Below are 17,106 nucleotides of genomic sequence, written 5' to 3' on the forward strand. Positions count from 1 at the left end.
TGTGTCAGAAGAGTTAATATGTGAACTGGTTACTGAGGAAAAGAGTAAGACAGCAGGCCTGAGATCTCTCTCCTTACACAGGCAGGCTCACAAGGCTGGCTCCGGGCTGGCATCTGGGAACTTAGATCCATGAAGGGTTCCCACCACGCCGATACAAGTGGCTCACTGTTTATACCCAACAACATGATTTATGAGAACCGTGCTTTACTTTTGGGAGCCTGGAATTTTGATATGTGTCAGATGGCATGCCTACGTGACCAGCCCCAATAAAAACCCTGGGCACAAGCCTGTAATGAGCTTCCCAAGTAGACAACACTTCACATGTGTTGTCACAGCTGGGTGCTAGAAAAATTAAGCACATCCTGGGAAAGGAACCCTGGAAGCTTGTGCCTGGCTCCCTGCAGACTTCACACCACGGCCTTTTCCATTTGCCGATTTTGTGTCCTTTCAGTGTAATAAATCACAGCCGTGAGCACTTCATGCTGACTCCTGTGAGTCCTCCCTCAGAGCCATTAAACCTGGGAGTGGTCTTGGGAGCCCCAACCCAATTAAGAAGAAACCCAAGGCAACCTTAGGCGGTAAAACCAGAGTTTAACATCTAAATCAAATCCCATTTTTCTGTATATCGGTCAGACTGCACCTGCAGTGCCACACCGAGTGCTCAGTGTCACTAAACTGTGGTTGAAGGAGACAGAGATGTTTTGCTTAAACAAGAGAAACTTCGGGATTTAGTGAGAGTTGTCTTCAAACAGCTGAATAAAAACTAACTGTCCATCTCAGAAAGCAGAAAATTTCTTCTCCCCAGCGGTATTAAAGCAGAAACTGGGCGGCTATCCTTCAACAATGACAAAATAACAATGGGGAGCAGACCTCTCTCCATTGACCTCTCCTAAGGCCACTTTCACCTTTGAAATTTGTGATTCTAAACAAATACAACTGACAAGTCAGTTTAGTCGTTTAGACTCAGGTTGCAATCTAACCCTCTGGTCTCAACTCATTTCCTTAAAAAGTGACTGATAACTTAAATCCAGAAGAACAGCATGGAAGCACCTCCCCTGGCATAAAGACTCCATGAGATCAGGGTCTCCTTTCCAATCTTCTAGGCTTTTTTTTTTTTTTTTAATAGTTTTAGTTGCAGATGAACACAATACCTTTGTTTATTTTTATGTGGTGCTGAGGATCAAACACATGCTAGGCAAGTGCTCTACCACTGAGCTACAACCGCAGCTCAACCTTCTAGGATTTTATGTTTTTTTATACTTCACTGCCTAGGACAGTATTTACATAAGAGTGTCACTCAACAAGCAATTGACTGAGTAGCATATTTACACTTTGGAAGATATTCCTGTCACCCTCAAACCTCTGTCAACTTTGAATGTGTCCCAATAGGGGAAATAATTTCTAAATATAAAACATGCTAACAACATTAATAGGACATCTATAATTTCACAGAAGTAAAAGTCAAGAAATGTGATAAACATTGGGTGGATCTGTGTATTGAGAAAGGGCACTGTAAAGAACAGCATATGAGTCTCCAACAGGCATCAGAGGATTTTCCCAGTCCAGAACAAATATAAAGAACTGGGATACACACTCCTAACTTCAAGATACAAACACATCAAATAACTGGGAAATACTTAAATACTAAACTATATAATAGCATACAGGACTTCAGAGAAGGGAAAAATAAGAAGCTAGGAAAAAAAAAAAAGTGTGGGGGGGAAATGGCATTTTTATCTTACTACAAAAAGAAAGAGCCAGGCAATGGCACACGCCTATAATCCCAGCAGCTTGGGAGGCTGAGGCAGGAGGTCTGCGAGTTCAAAATCAGCCTCAGCATTTTACCAAAGCGCTAAGCAACTCGGTGAGACCCTGTCTCTAAATAGAATACCAAATAGGGCTGGGGTGTGGCTCAGTGGTTGAGTGCCTCTGAGTTCAATGGAAGGAAGGAAGGAAGGAAGGAAAGAAGGGAGGGAGGGAGGGAAGGAAGGAAGGAAAGAAGGGAGGGAGGGAGGGAGGGAGGGAGGAAAGAAAGAAAGAAAGAAAGAAAGAAAGGAAGAAAAAATCTAAATAGGTGGAAAAGGTGAAAGTGTATATATAAAAGATACTATGTAAAATCTCAAAAGTAGAAACATACACAGTACTTGTAAAACTCAATGAAAAAAACAGCCTTCCCAGAATCATATGATAAGGGTTGGCTTGGTAAAACAGACCAATAAGGGCAGGCTTTGAAATCAGCAGACAGTTTGGATTGGACTCCCTGGGACAGGGTAAGCTGTTTCAGGTAAACAATGCAAGAGAGAACTTAAGAAGACTTAAGTTCTGTCCCTTCCCTAAGTCCCTCCCAGCACTGGCTCCACTTACCTCTACAGGCAGCTCAAGTGTTGTGTTAAAAGCATTTGGGGTCCACTGCTTGGAGATACTAACTTTGACATTGCTAAATGTTTTCCTTGAAGCATGGAGCAACGAATAACTACAAAATAGAGAAAAACTACAGATGAATCAGTAGCAAAGAAAACAAAAGTCAATAAAATTACAGATATATGCCCATTTGTCGCTACTCAATTTTAGAATTCTTCTCTCAAAAGAAAAAAAAATAAGTACTGTTTTATAGGAACTTGAATTGATGCAATAAAAATAACTAGTCATCTTCATTATGAGTCCCTGCTCATACATATCAGATACTGCAAACTAGAAGATGGATATGTATCTGATCCCAAACCACTTTAAGTCATGAATGGAATTCTGTAAAGAATTTTACACCTTCAGGGCAGGGTGGCTCAATGGTAGAGTGCTTGCCTGGCAGCAGCTCCAAGCCCTGGGTTTGATCCCCAGCATCACAAAAAAAAAAAAAAAAAAAAAAAAAAATTAATCTTTAGCACACAAAGAGCACTCACTGCATCAGCAATTCAGTTTTTCCCTTGGATCCATGTCTTTTCCTCAGATTGATGCCTCATACCCCTCACAAATAGCCCCCAAACCAAGCATCCAAATGACCTATTTACTTTCACATAATTGGAAGAACCACTTTCTTAGTTTCTGCCTTTAAAGAAAGGGCTGAAGATATAGTTCAGGGTGGAGTGCTCGCATGGCATGTGTGAAGACCTGAGTTTAAACTGAAAAAAGGAGAGGAGAAGAGAGGAGAAGGGAGGGGAGGGGAGGAGAGGGAAGAAAGAGCCAGGTGCAGTAGCCCATGCCTGTAAACCCAGTGGCCAGTGGCCGGGAGGCTGAGGCAGGAGGATTGCAGAATTCAAAGCCAGCCTCAGCAAAAGCAAGGCCTTAAGAAACTCAGTGACACCCTGTCTCTAAATAAAATACAAAATAGGGCCAGGATGTGGCTCAGTGGATGAGTGCCCCTCAGCTTAATCCCTAGTACCCCCCCCCCCAAAAAAAAGAAAGAAAGGCAGGCAGGAGGAAAATAAATGATCATTTGTGATACATTCAATAAAGATTAATAACAAATCCATGCAGAAGAAGTATCACAACAGTTCAGTAATAGAGTTATATAACATGTGCCTAACACAATAATAAATAATCTTACATATGTTTTTGTGGATTTTTAAATATTTTTTTGGTGTATGGTTTACATTATGTTACTAAAGAGAACCACTTAGGGCTACAGAATCATGAACATGGATTTGGGTTGCACTGACTACTTGGGGGTTGCTAACGGCGAGACTCAAAGGAGTTAACCAGAGCTCCTCCAATGTCTCACACCATCTTCAGTGCTCAAGGAGGCACAGCACAACCCATGAATACGCATAGACTTTGTTCTCAACCCCCTGATTTCGACCAACAGAACACTTCATGTTAGACCAGGGTTTCTCAGCTTCCACACTATTAACATTTTGTGACAAAAAATTCTTGGCTGTGGGAGCTATCCTGTACATGGGTATTTTGGCAACATTCCTAGCCTCCACCACTGGATGCAAACAGCACCCCTTACTCCATGGAGACAACTGAAAATGTTTCCCAACAATGTCAAATGTCTCCTGGAGGGCAAAATGATTGCTGAGAACCACTATACTAGAGCTCTCCAAAAGCGTTAACAGGGCTAGGCATGTGGTGCAGTAGCAGAATGCATGCTTGGCATGCACAAGGCCTTGGGTTCAGTCCTCAACACTGTCAAAAACTAATTAATAAGGGCTGGGGTTGTGGCTCAGTGGTAGAGCACTTGCCTTGCCATGTGCAAGGCACTGGGTTTGATCCTCAGAACCATATAAAAAAAATAAAATAAACAAAATAAAGTTTTAAAAAGTATATTTTTAAAAAACTAATTAATTAAGGGCTGGGATTGTGGCTCAGCGGTAGAGTGCTCGCCTAGCACGGGCGGGACCCAGGTTCGATCCTCAGCGCCACATAAAAAAATAAATGCATTGTGTTGTGTCCATCTACACCTAAAAAATAAATGTTTTAAAAAAACTAATCAATTAAAATTTAAAAATTGAAATATGAAGGTTAAATTACACATTTTTTAAGTACAAAAACAAAAACTAGTCTATTTCATTAGAGGCCTATAACTATCAGTGAATTAGACCCCTCCCTCAAAAGACAAAACAAATAAACCAAGAGAAGAGCTTCGGCAAGTCTCTACCTGAAGAAGGTGAGCAGGAATACAACCACATGGTGATGGCTGAACCGTGAGAGCGCAGTCCCTCTTGGGAAAACACTTGGCCAGGCCATGGTGCTCCGGATGCCTTCTCACTCTGACCTTGAAGTTTGCTGGTGAATGATTTACATCATGGCTTCTCTCTAGAGAAAGATAAAACACTTTCTTAACCTTATCCAAAAGAGAAGGAAAAATGTAATCCAAATCATCCAAAAGATTACCCAAAACCTGAGGTAATTAGGCTATGACTAACCAACATATAATTAAGCCTGGGGGGGGGGGATGGGGAAGCTCCTGGGCTAGTTGATACCAGAAAATCTGATTCATAACTATGTTTTATAGTCATCAGCTAGTCCTAACAAAACCCTTGACCAAAGATTATATCTATCCTAATAGATATAATCTATCATATAAACTAAGAAGAAAATCACTTTTTAGTGGGAGTGGGATACTGGGAATTGAACCTGGGGGTACTCTACCACTGAGCTACATCCCCAGCCCTTTTCATTTATTTTGAGACAGAGTCTTGCTTCATTGCTGAGAGTCTCACTAAGTGGCTTAGGCCAGCCTTGAACTTGTGATCCTCCTGCCTCAGCCTCCCAAACTGCTGGGATTACAGGCATGCGCCACCAAACCCAGCTGAAAATCACTAGTTCTTACAGAAAATGAACAAAGTAAATAAGCCACTTATAAGAAACAAACTATGAAATTTAAGAACTAAAAGTTCCAATCTCTCTAATAATATTAGGTAAGAAAATGTTGCATTTTTAAAGATTGTGCTTAGGGTATGGCACAGTGGCAGAGGATGTGCATAGTAGACAAAAGCCCTTGGGTTGAATCCCCTCACCACACACACACACAAAAAAGTGCTCAGTGCAGCTCAGGGTATGTTGTATGTTCCTGAACTCACATGCTGCTAATGAACGTGATCATGAGTACAACATTACAGGAAGAAAACAACCCAGCCATGTTCATCATGAGCTTTGACACAAAATTCCAATGTCTAGGAACTGATTCCTAAAGAAATATGAAATGCCTTTAGATCTATAAACAAAGGTAGTTTTCACAAAACATTACAGGAGCTTTTTTATATTTAAGAAATGAGGGGCTGGATGTGGCTCACGGGGTAGCGCGCTGGCCTGGCATCCGTGAGGCACTGGGTTCGATCCTCAGCACCACATAAAAATAAAGATACTGTGTACACCTAAAACAACAAAAAATTGTTTAATTGAAAAAATAAATGACTGTGTGTCATTCATAAAGGAACAGAAAAAAAGGAAAGGCATCTCTTTCTACATTCCACTAGCTTTTCATTCAATTGTACTCATTTCCCTGCACTAAAAGCTGCAGCCACCTCTGATATCCGAGAATTACACATAAAATAAGCAGTTACACTTAATATCTCTAGTACTCGATCTGCAGAAAAACTTAAATATGCAAAAAAAAGGAGATGATGATCAATCCAACTCCATGTTTACATAACACAACAGGGAATACACTAGTCTGTCTAGGTAATCAAATTAGGAGCAATTTTAATTTTCTTCAATATACTTCCCTGAAAATTCTATAATAAACATGTGCATTATCTTTATAATGGAGGGCATATCCACAGCTTTAGAAAAGTTCTACAATTTGTCTGCATATTAGAGAAACACATTAACAAAACGAAGTGTATGATATACTACCACAATCAAGGTTGGAGATAAGCCCAAGAGCAACCACAGGGAGAATCACAGGGCTTTGCTTTATATTTAAGGGCTTTGCAGGTGTAAGTTCACTATAATTGTCAGATTACTTATTGTCACAGGCCACAATTTAGTGGATATACTCAAGCCTTACAGACTGAGAGAATCAGCAGAAAGGCTTTTTTTTTTTTTTTTTTTTTTTGGTACCCAGGATTGAATTCAGGGGCACTCAACCACTGAGCCCCTACACCAGCCCTATTTTGTATTTTATTTAGAGACAATGAGTTGCTTAGTACCTCACCGTTGCTGAGGCTGGCTTGAACAAGCAATCCTCCTGCCTCAGCCGCCCAAACTGCTGGGATTACAGGTGTGTGCCATTGCACCTGGCCATTCTTACATCTTTTAGAATAAAAAAGCAGGACAATCTCTTTTCCTCTTATCATAAAGGATCATGGCCAACACCAATATAACAAAAGATAGATTAATAAGAGAAAAAGCATAACAAATGTATTTAATCCCAGTTTTATGTGACATGGAAGCCTTCAGATAAAAGACCCAAAGGCCATGTGAACTATTCATTTTCATGCTTAAGTTCCACTAAGCAGGGACAGCCATGCAGAAATATGATTAGACAAAAAGGGTATAACCTAAAAGTAAAAGACATGGCAGGACACCCAGACAGGCTTGTGTGTTCAGATTTCTCTTGGCCCTTCAGTTGTAGCATTCCTGCTAGGTATGGGGCAGGACCCTTTTTGGAATGAGGGGGCTTATGACCTACACTCAGGCAGGTCACAGAATTTCCTTATGGCCAATTCTTACACAGAAAGGCAGAGGAAGTGAGAGCAACATGTTCAGGTTTTGTAGCTTGCTTAAGGAGAAGGGGTTCAGGTCTCTAGGACCTGCCTTGAGGAAGAAAAACTAGTTTCTATGGCTTGCCTTGGGAAACAGGAGCCAGGAGGACAGGAAAAGGTCACAGACTGACTGCTTTCCTTAGGCTTGTTTCTGAGGCCTTCACTTTGGGGCATCATTTTCAGAGCCCCAAAAAGAACAAAACCAAGGTGTCATTAAATTGTCTACATATAATAAGAGCTGTTTCACCTACTCTCTGTGAGCCACTGGAGAGGTCACCTCTGTGAGTCACAAGACTGTCATCTGTAAAGTGCTCCATCTCCTTTGATTGCTGTTCAGCTAAAACAGACAGTGCATGAGGAGTGGGAAGGCTGGGGACATAGCTCAGTGGAGTGTTTTCCTAGCACACTCGGGGCCCTGAGCTCAATCCTCAGAAGCACAGGTGGAGAAAATGCTGCCCAAGATTAATCCTAAATCAGTAGAATGTAGCTAATTTCATTCTTAAATTATGAGTAGAATAGACTGTAAAATTCCATTTACAAAATGTAAATAAACTTTGTAATTCTAGAAAGCTAGAGCTTTTAGCATTAAGAAATAAAAGTTCCAAACAAGATCTTTTAGCATTGCTACTAAACTTACTTCCATCTACAAAAATAAACATGAAATACAAACAGAACAACCTGAAGTTTCAACCACTCTCTAGAAATTACAGCTCTCTGGACTAAATACATTTCACCTCAAAATACCATACTGGGGGCTGGAGTTGTGGCTCAGCGGCAAAGCACCCATCTAGCGCGTGTGGGGGCCCTGGGTTTGATCCTCAGGACCACATAAAAATAAATGAAATTAAGGTGTTGTGTCCAACTATAAGGAAAAAACAAAAACACCAAAAAAAAAAAAAAAAAAGAACCACTGTACTGAATATTTTAGGAAAGGATACAGGATATAATACAATTCCATTATTTATCAAGTATAATAATAATTTCAAAAATGTGTACTCCAATGCATTGAGATTGTACTGCTTTGGCAACAGTTGTATGATTCGGGGGAGGGAGGCTTGTACAGTTACATTAATAGATTTAGGGCTGGGGATATAGCTCAGTCAGTAGAGTGCTTGCCTCGCATGCACAAGGCTCTGGGTTCAATCCCCAGTACCACCACACACACACAAAAAAAATAGCTTTAAATAACTACTGAGATATGAGACCATGTGGATGTTTTTCTGGGAGCAGGGGGTGTGCCAGGGATTGAACCCAGGGGCACTTTACTACTGAGCTATATCCCAGCTCTTTACAATTTTTTATTTTGAGACAAAGTCTCACTAAGTTGCTGAGGCTTGTGCTCCTTCTGCCTTAGCCTCCCTAGTCGCTGGGATTACAGATATGTACCACCACATCCAGCTTGTAAATGTAGTTTCTAAATAAACTATCTTTTCCTAGACCATAGAGATGAAAGAGAAAAGTCCTAATAAGCACATTGGGAAAATAGTTTCAAATAATCACTTGCTGTTGACAGAATGCCATTTAAAATGAATAGTATAACATATAGGCCTATGTAATTATAACTAAAAATAATAACTTGCACATATATCCCCATACATCAGAGATAACTTTCAACTGGCTGTGAAGAACACAGGAGTTTTTGCCAAGTGTGAATCAGCCAGCACATCCTGCTTTCTAAAGACCACTTTCTGTAATGTTCTAAATACAGACTGAAGAGAGGTCAAATATCTTTGAAGTATAGTAAATGCTACTGTAACTGAGAAGACCACTCTGAGTATGGTGGCACATGCCTGTAATCTCAGCAACTTGGGAGGCTGAGGCAGGATGAGTACGAGTTCAAACCTGGCCTCAACAACTCAGTGAGACCCTGTCTCTAATAAAATATTAAAAAGGGCTGGGGATGTGGCTCAGTGGTTAAGTGTCCCTGAGTATAATCCCTGGCACCAAACAAAAAAAGAAAAAGAAAACCAAATTTCAGTGTTTCTGAAATCACAGTAGCTTGTCATTGAGTGGCTTCTCAATGAATACTGAATGCATACCTATCACATAATAGTTGATAGTAATTATTGTTTTTTTAGATTACAGCATTTTTAATTCACAAGAATAGTATATATTTTTCATATATAGTACGCTTTGAAATATTTGTATATTGTAGAATGGCTCAGTCAACCTGATAAAAATGTTTTTTTTTTTTTTCTTTTTTCTTTTTTTTTTTTGTGTGTGTATGTGTGATGAGAAACTTAAAATCTACTCAGCAATTTTCAAAATACAATACAAGGGCTAAGGGCATAGTTCAGTGGCAGAGCACTTGCCTAGCATGCACCAAGCCAAGAGGGTAAAGGTAAGGCACAAAAAATACATTGTTATTAACTATAGTTACCCTGTTGCACAACAAAACTCTAGAATTTATTCCTGACATCTAAATTAAACTTTGTATCCTTTGACAATATCTCCCTATTTCCCCCACAAGAATCAATTAAAAAGAAAAAACAATTCTTGTTAAAAATAAAGTCCTTGCCCATCACAGTGGCACATGCCTATAATCCCACCTCCTCAGGAGGCTAAGGCAGAGGAATAAAAAGTTCGGGACCAACCTCCACAGCTGAGGTTTGTCTGTCTCAAAATAAAAAACTAATTAGGGATATAGTTCAGTGGAAGAACACTCGCCTATGATGTGAGAAGCCCTGGGTTCAACCCCCAGTACCACAAACAGTTAAACAAGATCCTTGCTGGGTACAGTGGCTCATAGCTGTAATCCCAGCAACTTGGGGAGGCTAAGGCAAGAGAATCCCAAGTTCAAAACCCGGCTCAGCAATTCAGCAAGGGCCTAAGCAACTTAGCAAGACTCTGTCTCAAAATTTAATTTTTTAATAAAGGCTGGAAATGTTGCTGAGTGGTAAACAGTCCCCAGATTCAAAAGATCCTTGCTATTGGTAAGATCCAGAATCACTGAGCCATATTCTACATTTTTAAAGCACTTTCACAATCACTAAGATGATTTTGTAATAAAGTGGAGGTTTTGTTGTTGTTGTTTGGTTGATTGGTTGGTTGGGGAGGGGTCGCACTGTTTTGGTTTTTGTCCTAGAAGACCAACTATTAAAAAATGGTATTTCTGGCTGGAAACGTGGCTCAATAGCAGAGCATTTGCCTGGCATGTGTGAGGCACTGGGTTCAATCCCCAGCACCACCAAAAAAAAAAAAAAAAAAAAGAATAAAAATGGCACTTTCCAGAATGGGAACACAATATTAACATTGTGTAATCAATGCCACTGATGACTTCAGGGTTGGGAATTAGCTCAGGGTTGGGAATTAGGTTGGTACAGCATCTGCCTAGCATGTGTGAGGTCCTAGATTCAATTCTCAGCAACAGCACTGCTTTGGGGTACAGCCAATCACTAAATTATTATTCCTAAAATTCTATTTCTAAGCCCAGTGTGGTAGCACACACCTATAATCCCAGCTCCCAGAAGGCTGAAGCAGGAGGATCAGCCCAGGCAACTTAGTGAGACCCTATTTCAAAATAAAATAAAAAGGGCCAGGAGCAGTGGAGCATGCCTGTAATCTCAGCAGCTTGGGAGGCTGAGGCAGGATGATCACAAGTTCAAAGCCAGCCTTAGCAAAAGTGAGGCCAATGCGCTAAGCAACTCAGTGAGACCCTGTGTCAAAATAAAATACAAAAAATAGGGCTGGGGATGTGGCTCAGTTGTCCAGTGCCCCTGAGTTCAATCCCCACTACCCCCAAAAAATAAAATAAAATAAAAACGGCTGGGGATGTAGCTCAGTGACAGTGTGCTTGTGTATCATGTGAGGCCCGGGGTTCCATCTCCAATGTGGGGGAAGTGGGGGGGGACCCTACCTCCTTGGAAATTCATGTCCCAGTCTTTACTAGGCAGTAAAGATACTCAGAGGTCTATCCTGGGGCTATATCTATCTCACAGATGAGATACCATCAACTGATGGCCCAAGCACTGCCTTTCTAATGTGGACAGCTCCAGTTTCACATACCTTCCTCCCACTGCTTCCAGAGCATTCCGGCAGGCAGTGGATACCTCCTGATTAAACCCACTCTGTGGGCAAAACTACCCCTGGTCATCAGCTCCTGAACTGCATTTCAGACATCTTGCCTCCAGATTGCCTGCCCAACACCCCATGCTCCAGCAGTTATTTTACTCCAAGCAGGCTCCCAATTCACGACCTCAGTGTCCTCCCCATGTCTGCCACATCTGCCGACTCCTCAGCAGCTCAGAAGGTTGCCATCTCCTGCTGGCCAAGTCTTCTCCTGGCCTGGTCTTCTCCCAGCCTGGTCCGCCTGCCTTGCACCCATGAAGCTGAGTTTTGTCAGAGAAAAATCACAAACAGGTTTCCTTCTCAGATTCAAACCCGCAAACCTCAAAGGGCTGCAACACTGCCCGGCAAGCCTGGGGCATTTCCCTAGCAAGCGTTTCCTCAACCTCGGAGGTGGCAATTACACTTCTCTTTTTATACTTCCAACATCAACATCCCTAGTCCTTGGTCAGGCCACGTTCCTTCAGTCAGTACCACAGCTTTATGCCAATGATCCCAGGTTTATGGTGCCACCTCAGACCCTCCAGGGTTCCTACTGACCACCTGATATCCCTCCACAGAGCTAAAACAGGATTCCTCCTTTCTCCCTCCAAATCCACCCCTTCCCTGGAGCCTCCACCTCAGTGAATGGTTCCGCCATTCCTCCCCGTCTACCAAGGGAATTGGGACTTACCCTTTATTTCTCCTTTTCTCACAGCTTCCTCATCCAGCCCATTACCAAACCCAGTCCTTTCACCTCCAAAACTTATCCCCATCAATTCTGCCCCATCACTGCCACTCCCCTAAGATAAACCTCCAGCATCGCTCACCTGCCACCTGACCCCAACGGCCTCCAATGAGGTTTCACCAGCTCCATCTACCCCAGCCCCAAGTCACTCTCCACGGAAGCCTGAAGCACATGTGAAAACAGAAGCCAGCTTCTGCTTACAACCCTTTGATGTCTCCCCAAGACGCACATCAAAACAGACTCTTTTCTTACAGAAAAGTAGGATGGCTAAGGGATAGGTTGGTGGGAGAAGGCTCCAAATGACAGAGGGGACTGCCTGAGTAGATGACTGGGGAGCTCGGAATTTGTTTTATTAATTTTCAATTTGGAATATATGAATAAGGTAGAAAATTCAAAAGGCACAACCCAGCAGAGAGTGAAGCCTCCCTCCTGTTTCCCAACTCCTTTTGTACTTTGCAGAATCCATACCCTGCCCACATCCCAGCAGAGCCCCTCCCCTCACACACATACCTGCAAGCACGCAGCACACACAATTCTACCCGTTTTCCCTCACTTCTTAGAAGCTGGAGTTCTGTCCCTATTGGCATCTACAGAGATGAGCAGCCTCCCATGACATGAATAGACCCCCCCTGGGCAGCCGGGTGTTCCCTAGTCCTTGGTCAGGCCACATTCCTTGCCACCTGCCTTCCCGACCTAAGGACCCACCGGAGGTGCCCCACACGAGGGCCTTAACTTGCTAAGCCCTCTCATGCCTTGGGCCCTGTTTGCTCTTGTGCTGCCATACATGCTTTTCCTTATGATGGCTGGCTCCTTTCCTTTTCTTGGTTCATCCTCAAATGTCACCTCAAGTGGCATGCCCTGACCACCCTATCAAAAAGCGGTACTCCTCAGCTTCTGCTTCTGTTTCTTTCCTTTACAGCATTTCTCCCAACATAATCATCTGATGTGATTGGTTACCTTTCATCAAAGCTCCAAGAGAGCAGTGGCTTTCTTTCATAAGACCACAGCTCTAATCCAGAACTATGCAGAATAATTAGAATGAGCAATAAAGATTTCCTGCTGCTTGTTTCTTCAATGCTAAAGAGTAAACCAGGGTTTTGTGCATGGTAGGTAAGTACTCCACCATTGACTTACACCCCCAGCCCAATGAAGATGTTTTGAATGAATGATTTTGCATAACACTATATTTTGTACAAGGTTCCAGGTACCATGGTAGGTACTTTGCACAAATATCACTCAATTCTCCCAATAGTTTACAGATAAGAAAGATAATAGAGATCTCTCTCTCTTTCTATCACCAGTCCTTTCATTTTATTTTATTTTAGGTACCAGGGATTGAACCCAAGTGCTCTTAACCACTGAGCCACATCCCCAGCCCCCCCCCCTCTCTTTTTTTTTTTTTTTTTTTTTGTACTTTTATTTAGAGACAAGGTCTCACTGAGTTACTTAGCGCCTCACTAAATTGCTGAGGCTGGCTTTGAACTCACAATACTCCTGCCTCAGCCTCCTGAGCCACTGAGACTACTGGGATTACAAACATACACCACCACACTCAGCTTTGATTTTTTATTTTGACACAGGGTCTCACTAAATTGCCAAAGCTGGCCTTGAACTTGTGATCCTCTTGCCTCAGCCTCCCAAGTAGCTGGGATTACAGGCATATGCCACCATAAACAATATAGAAAGTAATCTCTCAAGAAAAGTAGTGCATATTCAAACCAGAACTGACTCTACATTTTTTAAAATATTTTTTTAGTTGTAGATGGACACAATACCTTTATTTTACTTGTTTTTATTTTTATGTGGTGCTGAGAATCAAACCCAGTGCCTCATGCATGCTAGGCAAGAGCTCCACCACTGAGCCACAACCTAGCCCTAGGACTCTACATTCTATGTGATATTGTTTAAATGCAAAGGCTTAGAAACTATCCCAAGCTGAGTAAAACACAGCAATTACAATTATCACACCTAAGATGCACAAGTACACATGCAGGATGGGAAAAAGCTCACCTTGATGGTAAGAGTGATTCTTTAACACATTAAATGAGAAGGGCACTGGATAGGCAACTTCCTCACTCCCTAGACTTCAGATTTTATGTTTGCAAAGGGAAAAAAAATATGCATACTCAAAGTTTAAGAGGTAGATAGGAAAGTGTTAAAAGGTTAGTTGAATTGACCGTTTTTACAGTATTGTTTGTTCTGATTTAATACCACTTATACAAGTAGCTTTTTATTTCACATCTGATTTGAAGCCATTTTACCTGTACCACACAAATCTTTTTTTATTCAAAACTCAAATCTCTTTGTAATTTTTCTCTCTTCTTAAACTGTCTCAATAACACAGATGTTAAATACCTAGAATTTATCTGTAAAATTATCTTATTTCAGGATTCCCAAAACCATATTCTTCCTGTTTTTGAACATGTTCCAAGGACAACAACGTTGTCTTTGCCAGGCTGGCAAGGTCGAAACCAACCTGGGAAACTTAGTAAACCCCTGTCTCAAAGAAAAAAAAAAGAAGAAGTGGGGGAGCCTGAGGGTGTAACTCAAAGGTAGAGCACTTGCTTTGACTGCAATTACCTAGCACGCACCAGGCCCTCGGCTCAATCCCCAACACAGGAGGAAAAACAAGTCTGATTCTCCCCACCGGGAACGATTCTTCCTATAAACAGTTCGGTAACAATGTACCACCAGGTCGCCTACCGTCTCAAGAACCCCAGGATGCAGGGGCACACGTCCCATTATCTCCTGTCAAAACTAAGAATAAACAGACCACACTCTGCAAATCAGTGTGGAGGGAGGAATGAGGAGTCACAGGGCCGTCAATTCCGGGGCTGAGACCACGATCATTCCCAAATCACAACCCAGGACCTCAGCCTCTCTGCCCTCTGCGCATCCTTTCCGACCGCGTCCCAGCCACTGGGCAGTCCCTCGTCCGGGCTCAGGACCTGCCCTTTGCTGGTGAAGTCCGAGCCTCGCGGGCTCCAAGGCCGCGGCGGGTCCACTAGGGGCACAAAAGCCCCCGCCCCCCGCGGGCTCAGACCCGGACGCGGGTAGCCACGGGGCCCTTCCCGCGGCTCCCCGGAGGTCCCCAACCGCCGTGGGACCCACAGCCCGCGCGGGGCCACCGGGGGGCGAGCGGAGGGCCGCGCCAGGGCGCCACACCCACCAGCTGCCAGCACCCCCAGCCCCGCACCGCCCTCGCGTCCCGGGAGCCCCGCGGGCCCGTCCCCTCCCCAGCCGGGCTCGGGCTGCACGCGCTGGAGCTCACGCACCCGAGACCCGCAGGATTCCCCCGCTGCGGCCGGCCGCTCCGCGCGCTGACTCCGCTCGGCTCCGCGCCGCTGCCCGCCGCCCCTGCCGCCACCTCACCCTCGGAGCCGCGGCCAGCGCTTCCGGGCGCGAGCGCGGTGCAAGCCGGGAGTTGTAGTCCCGCCGCGCGGCTTTACCTACGGACCAGGAGCTTCCGCGGCGCCGAGGCCCCAGCCCCGGGCTTGGGACACCGCCCGGGTTGCTGGCCAAAGAAAGTCAAGAGGAAAAACAGAGCTGAAACGCTGGGGGAAACGGACGGACAGATTTTTTTTCAACGAACCATTATTCCATTTTTATTTTTATGGAATATTTTTATTTTTATTCCATTCTTTTATTTTTTTAATTTTAATTTTATTCTTTATTGCTGTGCTACTGACCTGGCTAAGCATTAAATTTTTGCTTAAACTAAGTAATGCAGTTGCTAGGGCTGGGGATAAGGCTCAGTTGGAGAGTGCTTGCCTCCCATGCACAATGCCCTGAGTTCAATCCGCAGCTCCACCAAAAAATAAATAGATGTAGTTGCCCATTTTGGCAGGGCCTTTAGTCTGTGAGTATCATACACAGTTTTGTTTGCACCACGCCCCATCTGCCCTAATAACATCAATGTAGCCTTCAGCAAAGTTAAAGCCTTACAACACAGCTCTGAGCAAGGGTCCCTTTAGGCAAATAAAGGCAAAGGTGCGCTGCCTCCTGGGGGCTTTCAACTGTTGGGGAAATGAAGTTGATATTTTTTTAGGTGTAGATGGACACAATACCTTTATTTTATTTTATTTATTTATTTTTTTAATGTGGTGCTGAGGATCGAATCCGGGCCCCACCCGTGCTAGGGGAGCGCTCTACCGCTGAGCCACAATCACAGCCCCAGAAATACAGTTCTTTATATATATATATATGTAACCATATATATATAGTTTTATATATATATAGTTATTTATATATATAGTTATATATATATAGTTATATATATAGTTATATATAGTTATATAGTCATATATATATATATATCTGAATAGTAGAGCACTTGCCTAACGTTTGAGTCCCAGGCTTCAACCTCCAGTATCACATACACCCACACACAAAAAAAGTGAAAATAGTAAAAAAAAAAAAAAAAAGTGAAATATGTGGTATATATGTACATATTTGTGCATTTCTTTGTATATATACATGCACATGTGATTATGTTTATGCATGGATAACAAGTGCACAACCTCTGTTACTTCCACCCACGGCAAGAATACTTAATTTCCCCATAGCCCACACAATGCCCTTTCAACTTGGGGGAGAGGGTTGGATAGGGAGAGACAGTATCTCTGGACTTAATTTTTTAATCACCTGGACATTTTTAACATTTGATTCCTACCTCTGGGTGCTCTCTGAGTACTGGGTCTGTCAGCTGACTTACTTTTTAACCACAACCATTACCAGAGGAAATACAATATTTTGCACCTGACCTCCTTGACACAGATACCAAGTCTACTTCCTGCCCCAGCCTGTGCTTCTGTGGTAGATCCTGACCTACATTTGATTTCTAAGTTGAGGACATGTCATGGTGGCTCTCAAAGCAGCAGCCCAGGGCTGGGGATATAACTCAGTTGGTAGAGTGCTTGCCTTGCATATACTAGGCCCTGGGTTCTGTCCCCAGCACCACAAAAAAAAAAAAAAAAGCAGTAGCCCACAGAGCAGAGCAGCATTTGGCAGTGTCTTTTTTTGTTTGTTTTCTTGCTCTACCTGCCAGCAGCATAGTGGTGTCTGTAATCCTATCCCTATCGATTCAGGAGGCTTAGGCATGAGGACTGCAAGTTTGAGGCCAGCCTCAGAAACTTTAGTGAGACCCTATCTCAAAATATTTTTTTTCTT

General features: G+C 43.0%; 1 protein-coding gene and 1 non-coding gene across 3 annotated transcripts in view; one reads left to right on the forward strand and one right to left on the reverse strand.

Annotated features, from left to right (window-relative positions):
- The window catches only part of Slc37a3 (solute carrier family 37 member 3), a 45,970-nt gene extending 30,648 nt beyond the window's left edge, over nucleotides 1-15,322 (reverse strand). Inside the window, exons 1-3 of one of the 2 annotated variants that reach the window (XM_046434156.1) lie at nucleotides 15,213-15,322; nucleotides 4,595-4,752; nucleotides 2,365-2,473 (exon numbers count right to left, since the gene is read on the reverse strand). In XM_046434156.1, coding sequence (XP_046290112.1) covers nucleotides 2,365-2,473; nucleotides 4,595-4,683 — 198 coding nt within the window. In that variant the 5' untranslated portion in view covers nucleotides 4,684-4,752; nucleotides 15,213-15,322. Of the gene's footprint in view, nucleotides 1-2,364; nucleotides 2,492-4,594; nucleotides 4,753-15,212 lie in introns of both variants that reach the window. The other variant, XM_058575726.1, reaches the window with a different exon arrangement.
- Nucleotides 8,231-8,303, forward strand: Trnaa-cgc (transfer RNA alanine (anticodon CGC)). Its single transcript has one exon. It is a non-coding gene; the product is annotated as a tRNA-Ala (tRNA).
- Nucleotides 15,323-17,106: the final 1,784 nt, after the last annotated feature.

This window comes from Marmota monax, unplaced genomic scaffold, assembly GCF_021218885.2.
Source record: "Marmota monax isolate L192 unplaced genomic scaffold, Marmota_monax_Labrador192_F-V1.1 WCK01_AAM20220418_F8-fsc00122, whole genome shotgun sequence".
Lineage (NCBI taxonomy): Eukaryota > Metazoa > Chordata > Mammalia > Rodentia > Sciuridae > Marmota > Marmota monax.